An 11,384-nucleotide genomic window follows, 5' to 3' on the forward strand; every position below is an offset into this window, starting at 1 on the left:
TACAAAATATTATTGTTTTTTAAGGCATTCAGTTTGTGACACCTTCATTGTAATATCTGAAGTAACTCATGATGACTAACTGAAAAGTGGAAAAGCCATCTGCTCATTCAGGTCATAAACAAAGACATGTGGAAACACTGAAATGACTTCAATGATGGAAGATGCAAACTTCATGCAGCCGATTAGTGCTTTGGTACCCTCACAAGGTGTTGGACATGAGCTCTGCTGTAACAAGCAGCTTGTTCTCTGTATAAATTTAAATAAAGGTATGAGAAAAGTGTGTTTCTGTGACACATTCAGTTTTTCTAGTACGGTCTGATTCAAAACAAGTAGTCACCATCAGCCTCAACTACTTGCATTATCGATCCAACAATGAGATATAAACACAGTGATGTGTGACGTTTTATTACCATAGCCATCGTTTAGAAGTAAGACTGAGAATGAGGTTATAGACGTAAATCAACAGTAGACTTGTTTTTTTATTTAAAAAGGAAAACAAATGTAAATAAAAAAATACATGTTTTTGAGCTCAGCATTAGTATAGAAAAACAGGAAAAACTAATGCAGTGGCTCCACAGGTTGCTGAGACTTAATCCCTTGCTAAAGCAAAAAAAACAACAACACAAAAACAAAAAACACCTCAGCACACTGTAACCTGATTTGAAAAAAAATAAAAATTATATATATCTAATAAGATCGTCTCCTTGGAGAGGACATACATGTATACATTCTAAAGAAAGGTACAGCTGTCGGACTCACGAACTGAACTTTGTGGAGTCACGAAGGTAAACTGAATGCTAGCAGCTTAGCTAATCTCTTTAGGACAAACCTGTTGATTCACAAATTCAGCATGCTTAAAAAAAAAGTAAAATCATACAAATTAATATTGCCAGCTCAGGGCCACGCCATAGTACAACAGATCATCACTACAGTGTATTGTTTTCATCCCTGTGCTGGTGTTTGATTTTTGGTTTGTTCAAAATCCCTGGTTCCCTGTTCAAACTCAGAGTTTGATAAAATAAAAGGTGACACAATAATTTGTATTGCTGGCGAAAGGAGTTGGGTGTTAGCTACTTCATGTTTCATAAAGCTGGCATTCTCGTGCACAACTCCATTGACTGAACACAAATTACTTTACAACATATATTAGTTGCATTCAGGTTATGTTACACATTCTCTCGGCAGGAAAAGCCTCCACACATTTTTATCCCATGTGACTGATAAGATGTTCTTGCAAACAGTGACTAAGCAAAAGCCAGGTGCTCTAACCTTCCAAAAACAAAATAAAAAAATCAAGATATCAAGATTTTTTCCATTGTCAATATGGCGTTTGGAGAACGAGACATGTGACCCTGCCCCTGCACCATTTTGTTTTCAAAGAGACGTGTCACTGCTGAGCCAACGGGGACAGAAAACTCAAGAGGGAATCAGTTACTGGTAGGAAACCCAGTCTACATCTCACATTTGACGTAAATGTTAATATTTCTCACGGAGTAGATTTAACTCAAGCATCAGTAGAAAGCCCCACTAACTACCACTCGTGCAAATGTACATACACAAACACACAAAACCACACACTTACTGTATGTACTCAACTAGCATGCCTCCTGCAGCCCTACACAGGCCACTAGTGAGGACAGGTAACAATTCAATTACCACCCCAGCATGCATCTCTTATCTAGTGGGCACAGGATTGCTTCCCTCTTAGTTTCATATATTTCACCTTACTGTTGGGTTTAATATTAACCCACAACAAAAGAACAAACATTTGTCTCCCTTACTGGCATATTTTCAGACAGGCTGATAAAAAAATCTGGCTCTATGATTTCTTATCCATTCATGTCAGCAAACAAAAGTGAAATCTTAACGGACACCTCAGTAAAGGATGAAATGGAAGATCACATACACATTTGGTAAAGAGAGGAGACACAGGTAAAATGGGCTGATAGGCCATTCATCCTGATTCACAGAACAGGGGAGCTAAAACCAAACCCTTTGTTTCCTCTACAGACCGGGAAATGTATCATCTGTTGAGTCTACGTTTAAGTCGGCACACGTATTTGGGATGTGACACCTGAAAAACTGAGGCCCTGAGCATCCGAGATGACATATTGAAAGAACGTTTGGGTGTTATTCCCAACCAGCCAACCTCTCACACTGCATTTGTAAAATAGACGAGTGAACATGAATCTGCTGAAGTCCAAATAATCCACTCAATCGCAGAGTAAACCCAGAGTCAAATCAGGCTGATTGGCCAGCCTAGTCCACTTTGCAACATCAGTGGAGAGATAGAGGAACAAAAAGGAGGAGGAAAGACAGACATCAGTGGAAATAGGCTCGATAGCAGGCATAAGCACCGAGTGCCAGTGCAGTGCACAGGCACACGTTGGTTACTAGAGGGGACCAAGTCCCCGGCACAGGAGGGTTTTCCTTTGGCTGCTCCACTGCCTCGGGCAGCTCCTGCTCCTTGGTCTCATGCTGCTGCTGGGATTTGGTTGAAGCTTCGGAGGCATGATGTTGGATTTCCATGTGGCTACCAACATCGTCAGGAGGCGGCTGAGGGGCAGGAATGTTCCTCTTTCGCAGCTCAGACTCTTGTGAGGAACTGAGTGAGGAAAGAATTTAAGAGAGTAAAGTTAAGCTTTAATGCCCCCATGTGGCAATTTGGTGTAGTTTGGTTTGACTGGATGGATAACATTTGGAAGATGCAAGGATTTTTCCTTCCTGGAGCCAGTTGCACCAGCTCGAAGTTCAAAAGTAGCCTATTTGTAAAGTATTTACTAAATTTAAATGGGTTAAACCACACAAACTAGTTCTTGCTTAGTGGTATTATTATTTATATTATTATAAATATTTTAATTTACATTTCACTAACATAGCACACATCAAATAATGCCAGTGACATTAGACTTAATAACCAAATAATATCAGTTAGGTTAGCATAATGAGATATTTTCCACTCATTCTAAACTGCATGAATACTACTAACTCTCACATTTCTCCATGTATGCACATAGAAATAACAGAGTCATAACTACATTTACAACTTTTTGTCAGGTGTTCATTATATCACAATTAAGCTGCAGCATAACTTCCAAAACGCTACAGCTCGTGCTACTACAGTGACTTTCTGATTCCAAGGTTGTTTACTTTTGATTGGACAGTGCTACAAATGTTTCCTAGCAACCGATTTAAACATTTCTTCGAACAGGATGCACCGAAATGAAAATTCTTGGCTGAAGCCGAAACTGAATATAATGAAACAATTTGCTGAATATCGAACAAGTACATTCACATTTTTTCCATTTATTTTGCCTTTTTTAAAAATCATTCCAAATAATCCAAATAATCAAAATGTGCTTTTTACTCAGTGTTTCCCACAGGATTTGAAGAAACTATGGTGGATGGGTCCAAGGCCCAAGAGGGTTTGGTAAAGTAAATTACACTGCTCAAAAAAATAAAGGGAACACTTAAACAACACAATGTAATTCCAAGTCAATCACACTCCTGTGAAATCAAACTGTCCACTTAGGAAGCAACACTGATTGACAATCAATTTCACATGCTGTTGTGCAAATGGAATAGACAACAGTTCACTCTAGTGGTAGCATGAGACGGAGTCTACAACCCACACAAGTGGCTCAGGTAGTGCAGCTCATCCAGGATGGCACATCAATGCGAGCTGTGGCAAGAAGGTTTGCTGTGTCTGTCAGCGTAGTGTCCAGAGCATGGAGGCGCTACCAGGAGACAGGCCAGTACATCAGGAGACGTGGAGAAGGCCATAGGAGGGCAACAACCCAGCAGCAGGACCGCTACCTCCGCCACTGTGCAAGGAGGAGCAGGAGGAGCACTGCAAAATGACCTCCAGCAGGCCACAAATGTGCATGTGTCTGCTCAAACGGTCAGAAACAGACTCCATGAGGGTGGTATGAGGGCCCGACGTCCACAGGTGGGGGTTGTGCTTACAGCCCAACACCGTGCAGGACGTTTGGCATTTGCCAGAGAACACCAAGATTGGCAAATTTGCCACTGGCGCCCTGTGCTCTTCACAGATGAAAGCAGGTTCACAGTGAGCACATGTGACACATGTGACACATGTGACAGAGTCTGGAGACGCCGTGGCGAACATTCTGCTGCCTGCAACATCCTCCAGCATGACCGGTTTGGCGGTGGGTCAGTAATGGTGTCGGGTGGCATTTCTTGGGGGGGGGGGGGGGGCGCACAGCCCTCCATGTGAGATCCTCAGACCCCTTGTGAGACCATATGCTGGTGTGGTTGGCCCTGGGTTCCTCCTACTGCAAGACAATGCTAGACCTCATGTGGCTGGAGTGTGTCAGCAGTTCCTGCAAGAGGAAGGCATTGATGCTAAGGACCGGCCCGCCCGTTTCCCAGACCTGAATCCAATTGAGCACATGTGGGACATCATGTCTCGTTCCATCCACAAACGCCATGTTGCACCACAGACTGTCCAGGAGTTGGCGGATGCTTTAGTCCAGGTCTGGGAGGAGATCCCTCAGGAGACCATCCGCCACCTCATCGGGAGCATGCCCAGGCCTCATTTTGACTTGTTTTAAGGACATTACATCAAAGTTGGATCGGCCTGTAGTGTGGATTTCCAATTTGATTTTGAGTGTGACTCCAAATCCAGACCTCCATGGGTTGATAAATTTGATTTCCATTGATAATTTTTGTGTGATTTTGTTGTCAGCACATTCAACTATGTAAAGAAAGGAGTATTTAATGAGATTATTTCATTCATTCAGATCTAGGATGTGTTATTTTAGTGTTCCCTTTATTTTTTTGAGCAGTGTATATGTATTTACTTTTAATGTACGCATGTAAAATGTTTTATTCTTTCTGCGAATATAATCCAATTAATCTTATTGCCATACTGTATAGACACCTTATTTTGAAAACCGAACATTGTCACATGTGTATCCTTGCATTAAATTCATCAAGTCCGACCCAATTTGATTCCCATATCGCGTAACATGAAGACTTAACAGCCTCTCTTCAGGTAGGACTTTCATACTGCAACACTTGTCTTTGTAAAGACAGAAAATGACAGGATAACGTCGCTAACCTGCCTGTCAGCTCGCACTAGTCCGTTTCAGTGGATTTACCATAAAGGCTTCAATACGTGTGAACTCCAAATTTAGGTGCGGTTAACTTAATCACCTTCTCAGAAACGAGTGACTGAAACACTCAGCGGGTCAGACCGTTTGTTGCCTTTTCAAAGAAGTCAGCCACAGATGAAGTGGATGTGCTAGGAGACAATGCAGCAGAACAGTGTCTGCAAACGGCCATTTTTGCTTCTTTCTCAGACACTTTAAAATTGTTTCCACACTGCCGACATGTCAACGTAATTGTTCGGTAAAATTTCTTCGACCTTTTGACTTATTAGGCCGAACACCGAATGTGCTTTTTTGCTATTTTCAGCCGATTAATTTCGATGGACGAACATTCGGTTCGGTTCATCCCCATTTCTTAAGCCCTGACTAGCTATGACGTTTAAGTTTAAATGGCACAATCTGATTTAGTAAATCACTGGTTTCAAATGAGCTGAGTAGTTGTTGGGTGGACTCCTGGTTTCAATTAGGCACATAAAACGGCAACTTGTGCCAACTTTAACTGACAGCTCTGTGTCGCAAGTAAACAAACTACCACATGTACCAACAGCGCTGAGGAAAAAAACAAACTAAAAACACATTTTTCACACGGATTGTAGTGACTGAATCCAGAAGTTTAGCACAGCTTTTCTATCACCTGCTGCTGTTTGATTATCAGCTGATAGAAAGTCAATACTGCACCTGCCTGTTTATATGCCACCTGTACTCAGCTAGGGCTGAACGATTTTGAAAAAAAGAATCTTATTGCGATCATTTCCACTGATATTGCAATTGCCATGCAATTTACGATTTTAGAGGGAATGGTTGTTTTTACATAATTATTCCCATTTTCATTGAAAAACATATTTAAATGATTATGGTGTGATTTTTGCAAGGATCTGTACCAAACCAAGATGTAGAATATGATATGAAGGCCAGGAAATATAGCAACAACAATATTGCACCTCCTGTGATTTGAAGTTTGCAGTAGGCCATATTGTGATGTCGATGAGATTTTGATTAATTGTTCACTCTATTCCCAGCCGTTACGCAACAAGTAGCATAGTCAATTGGAGCGCAGTTACTACAAACTTAGGAAGGAAGAAAGTTAGTGATGGGTTTACAAATAGCTGGCACAACCTAATACTGTTCTGTTTGTTTTTTCAATAATTTAATCCAGTGATGACAGACAAACTGAAATAAAATCTTTTAAAAACATTATTAGGATGATTACCCCAGACTGCGGATCTCCATCTGTTGGATGATCTCAACATTTTCGGGGAAAAAGGATGGCTCAACTTTGCCGTTATGTGGGTCTCTAGGAGGAGGAAGAGGAGGAGGGGGGGTGAACTCTGGAGGATCATCTTCCTCATTTGAGAGCGCTTTCCATGACTCCTTGAAAAAGACAAACAAAACAATGTTTTTATCTCTTATAGCACATATAGCAAGTTGTGCATAGGCAGTTTCTTAATCGGAATTGAAATTTGTACCTGAAGAACAAAGAACATAATAGAGGAGGACTTGCCTGCAGAGATGTATCTCCCTTGATGTACTTGGCACCTTCAATCACGGCAAGGTAGGAGAAGCGAAGTTGATCTGCTGTCTGTATCAAGCCCATTCGATGGCGTCGCATCTCCAGCAGTACATCACGAATGCGCACTGAAGACGGGTCTTTACGAATTGACATCTACATATGAAAGCAACAACATCCAGTACATAAGAGTCTAGACTGAGTAATCAAACTTTAGCTTCTAAATATAATTGTTGAGTTTAATAGCATGATTGTCAGACCCGCTTAAACTCTTCCTGAATTGTTGTTTGTTACAACTATTAATGAATTTTGTGTTTTTCTACTATTGCACTTACACCAAAATAAAAACACTATTCATTCCAGTACAATGTCAACAAAAATGGTACAAAATATACAGTGTGTGCAAGTCATTATTTCTCAATAGCAGAAATCGTACAAACCAATAACAAGCAGGTGTCCACAAGACAAAAGGTCCCAGAGCGTCCGATGCCGGCACTGCAGTGCACCACCACTGGACCCTGGTCTGAATTCAGACAACCCGACTCTCGCACCTTGAACAGGAAGTTTAGGAAGGAGGCAGGAGACTCTGGTACCCCAAAGTCAGGCCAGGTGGTGTAGTGAAAATGTAAAATTTCACGAGTCTCCTGAGTCTGTAAAAGAAGATCAGAAGAATTCAAAGACCAAAGAAAAGACATGGACTCACATGCACCAAGTATTAAAAGGGTGTAGTTCTGATCTGGAGACGTGTTTCTTTTTCAAACACACACACAGGCACAAAACAGCAACTTACAGACAGATTTTCCAACTCCAGCTGACGGACTGTATAGTAAGATTTGATGTCTTCTGAGACAAGGGTGAGCTTGAAATTGGTATCTTCAAAGACAGCATCTTTCTCCTCTCTTTGTGGCCAATACTGGGCACATTTAACCTAAACCCAAATGAAGGTGCACATAACACGTAACATAACAGTAAGAGCACAGCAATGGGGTTACTGGGGCAAAGAAGACATAATGAATATATCACACATTAAGAAGAGTAAACAATGCTTACAGATCCTTTCTCTATGACTCGGTTCAGCATCACCACACCGCGGGTCCTCTGCTCCCAAACCATCTCCCAGAAGTTGCCACATGTATTTGGAAGGGGTCCCTGAAAGATAATGACTGTTGTGTTAAAACAGTGGGGGGGTGGGGGAGTTGTTAGTATAACTTAAAAAAAATGGTACAGATCTCAGCAAGGCACTTGATACTGCAGATCATACTATTCTTAAAAAAAGAAGACTGCTTTGGAAGAGCTCACTGTTTTTCCTCTCATGCTACACAAGTTGCCTTGGGCCTCAGGCAACTTCCAATGCTTTTAAAAGCACTTTCGCCTTTTGTGCGTGTTTTTTGGGGTTAAAATATTAATTGGATCTATGTTAATTCTGTTAAAATGTGTTATGATAATCTGATGATAAAATGATAAAAAAGATGTTGGAAATGCACATGAACCAAACATGAGACGGTAAAGCACAGTGGAATTTGTTGTAAATATTGAAATACAACATTTTATTTAATAAATGTTTTTTAACACACTATAACATAGTTATACACAGGTATGGAACTTTTTAAGTGCTTAATAAAGTACAGCAATTCCAAAGATGATATTTTATATTTTTATCATCTGTATTTTACTATATTGTCATTGATTAACTCTATATACACCAGCTTACACTTGTAGGTTCCCGCAGGAGAGAGGAGTTAGTGTTTGACAAATATATTAATAAAAACTTCAATCTGTTTACAACTACATTATCATTTGTTATAAACCATTCATTAAATATTTACACACTCAGTTGCCAGTTAATTATGTACACTTAGGTAAAACTAATGCAGCCTAATACAACAGTCCTCCGAAATATCCTCCCTTCGTGAAGGTTATGATGTTTTTATATTTACTGATGACTAAGATTACTGTAAGATTACCATCTGACTACAACATTTCCAGAGGAGTGTGCTGAATCTTCTCCATGCTTACCTGAGTAAGAATGTATTTCCTCTGTGCCTCTTCTACTGTTATTAGGCTGGCATTAATGTAGTCATTCGTACCCAGCTGCAGACATATTCTGCTGTGGTCAACTGAGGAGAAGAGAAAAAAAAACAATCATGAAAATATGCTTGTGTGTTTTTAATATGTCACAACCCCCCGGGGACAAGAAATGCAATTCTCACACTAACACAGCTGCTGAGAACATAGGACAAGTCTGTCTTCGGACAAAACACAGGTGTCAGCTTATGGTTTTAATACTGAGGTGGAAAACGTCATCTTTTTTGATAAGCAGTGGAAGAATATTTCAGTTAAAAAGTAAACAGCATGACTGGTTTCAGGTTACTGATTTTCACACCTTGTTAAAAGTAAATATCAAGACACACGCTTGATGGCATATACGGTAACTATTTGCAACCCGGTCGGCACAATTTGCATAGCTTATTTAGTGTGAAAAAGGGGAAACCACATATAGTTCAGCTGTTGCACTGTGACTTTCCAGAAATAAACATTTACTGAATAATTATTCAAACACTGAACTACAATGTTCACCGAATAGCTATGCTTACATAAAAAGACACATCGGTAGTCAAATGCACTGTATGACTGAAGTGATCATCAAAAAAAGATATACGGTACAATAACAATTAAATGAGGGGGTTTGAGAACCAATGTCTTAGACGGTGTTTACAAAGAGCTTTCCAGAATAAAATGCATGGTTAGAAGGAATACGCAGCAGTTTTAAATCAAACTTAAAATCTACTGAGACACGTACTCATGAATAATGTGATGTTTTATAGATCCACACTAACTTGTTTAGTGTTTTATACTTGTTTTAAAGCTTTTAATCTGTTGTCACTGTCTAGTTGTGTCGGGAATATGGGTGCAAATATGCACCGTCCCCTTTAAATAAACTAATAAACACAATAAAATGGACTTAAAAATATTAAAGATGCTAATGGGTGTGACTGAAGAGTACATAAAAGCCAGCCTACATAATATGGTTTAGAAGATGCCTGCGTTATGTAGCTTGACCTACATGCACTATTATCATACGAACACCTTTAATAAATACACAGTAAGACATTTGCTGCTCTTGAAAAGAGGCCAAAAGTTATGAATTGGAAAGCACATCCTTTATTACGTCCGCCCCTCCACAGTGAGCTCTCCGACTATTGCATAATACTGCCATTGTGTTATTTCAAATTATTATTACAGTGCTTGCACCTGAGGTCAAACAGCAGTACACTGGCATGTTTGTACAGCTTAGAAACAGTGTTGATGCTGCTGTAACTTTTAAGAATAAGTCGCCACTGTGTAACATTAAGTTGGTGATTACAGAGCTGCCATCAATTTAAATGACTATTTTAAATGTTAAAGACTGTTCTGTCCAGTGCATTCAGACGGGCAAAAAAAGAGCAACTTACATGGGCTAACATCTCTGTAACGATTCCGATTCTTGTTTTCAGGTAATTTGGCAACCTTGCAAGGGAGTTCACAGGACTGCTGACGAATCTCCTGTGACAGCATAAATAAAAAATAAGCGCATATAGCAATACATGAACAATACATTTATATCACATTAAAGGATGCAACCGGTGCAGACTGTCTCCCATGGCTGTTATATGCTTTAAAACAGATTATAAGAATGTATAAATGTTAATCCTATGTTTAATTATGTGTAAAAGTGCGTTCTCTCGCTGTAGATATTTATATATACTCCCTGAAAGTGTCCTTGTGTGTGTGTGTGTGTGTGTGTGTGTGTGTGTGTGTGTGTGTGTGTGTGAGTGTGTGAGTGAGGAGTCGGGTATTGAACATGTCTAAATAACCTGTAAAAATATAATAATACCAGCTGACTCAAGCTGAGCTGTAGTGAACTGATATTTTGTTTAAGAAACTGTGGACAAAGCCCTGAAGGTAACTGAACAATAAGTGACTGAAAGCTGAAATATTTATGTCAAAAACACGTGCAACAAAAAGTGACAACGGACACCAACATTTACAATTTGCCTGACAGATACAAAGTAACAGTTCAGCGACTGGACGTGCTTTTCTCGCTCGAGAACCAGGCAGACACATCAATCATCGTATTGGTCCGACTAAAACTAAAGACGGAACAAGGCTGATAACGACAGAAATGTTAACGTTTGCTGATGTTAGGCCGCTGCAGACTCGCTGTGCATAAGCTATCATTTGGCCTAAAAAAAAAAAAAAAAAAGTGGCAGCTTCACCAGCAGTCCATTTCCACCTTGATTTGCTGAGAGGGTCCTACCTGATAAACGGCGCCCCAACTCCCGGTTTCATCGATTTCCAGAAACTCGGCTTCCATTGCTGACAGTCCAGCTGCCACTCCTTCTTCTTCCCCAGATATGGACAACCGCAGCTCCCCAGTGATTAAACACGGTGTACTCTTAAAAGCGTCCCGCAGTATCTTGCGACTGTTCCGCCACTATTCTGTGTAATTCTCAGTACGGCGGCATAGATTACCGTATTACCTCTCTCGGCCTGGTTTTAGCGGAAACACGCCGCTGGCTCCTCCTACACGGTGTCGCTGCCGTCCTCTGGTGCCTAAAAAAAGAGGGTTTTTTTAAGAGATGATATTCCGCTCCGGGTTCTCGGGGTGTGAAGTTGGATTTGTAAATCCTTAACAAACCAGGATATGTCACTTTGTATGATACAGTCACTTTACCATTCCTACGGCAGCTGTAGAGACAAACTAG

General features: G+C 40.4%; 1 protein-coding gene across 1 annotated transcript; it reads right to left on the minus strand.

Annotated features, from left to right (window-relative positions):
• Window positions 1–446: 446 nt before the first annotated feature.
• On the minus strand, window positions 447–11,346 carry LOC119905212 (tyrosine-protein phosphatase non-receptor type 1-like). The gene is made up of 9 exons (XM_038721994.1): window positions 10,937–11,346; window positions 10,092–10,182; window positions 8,656–8,756; window positions 7,690–7,788; window positions 7,430–7,567; window positions 7,080–7,289; window positions 6,634–6,795; window positions 6,343–6,503; window positions 447–2,605 (listed from the first exon to the last, which is right to left on the minus strand). Exons 1-9 carry the CDS (start codon window positions 10,991–10,993, stop codon window positions 2,323–2,325), a joined length of 1,302 nt encoding a protein of 433 aa, XP_038577922.1. The 5' UTR covers window positions 10,994–11,346; the 3' UTR covers window positions 447–2,322.
• Window positions 11,347–11,384: the final 38 nt, after the last annotated feature.

Source organism: Micropterus salmoides, unplaced genomic scaffold (assembly GCF_014851395.1).
Source record: "Micropterus salmoides isolate LMB-PRFRI ecotype aquatic unplaced genomic scaffold, ASM1485139v1 Ms_hic_scaffold_16, whole genome shotgun sequence".
In the NCBI taxonomy this organism is placed as follows: Eukaryota; Metazoa; Chordata; class Actinopteri; order Centrarchiformes; family Centrarchidae; genus Micropterus; species Micropterus salmoides.

Excerpts from the sequence above, each read along its gene's own strand:
- LOC119905212 (XM_038721994.1), bottom strand. The coding sequence starts at position 10,993 with ATGGAAGCCGAGTTTCTGGAAATCGATGAAACCGGGAGTTGGGGCGCC. Across the intron at positions 6,796-7,079 it reads TGGACACCTGCTTGTTATTG|ATGTCAATTCGTAAAGACCC; the intron begins GTTTGTACGATT and ends TTTCATATGTAG. Across the intron at positions 2,606-6,342 it reads ATGGAGATCCGCAGTCTGGG|TTCCTCACAAGAGTCTGAGC; the intron begins GTAATCATCCTA and ends TTCCTCACTCAG.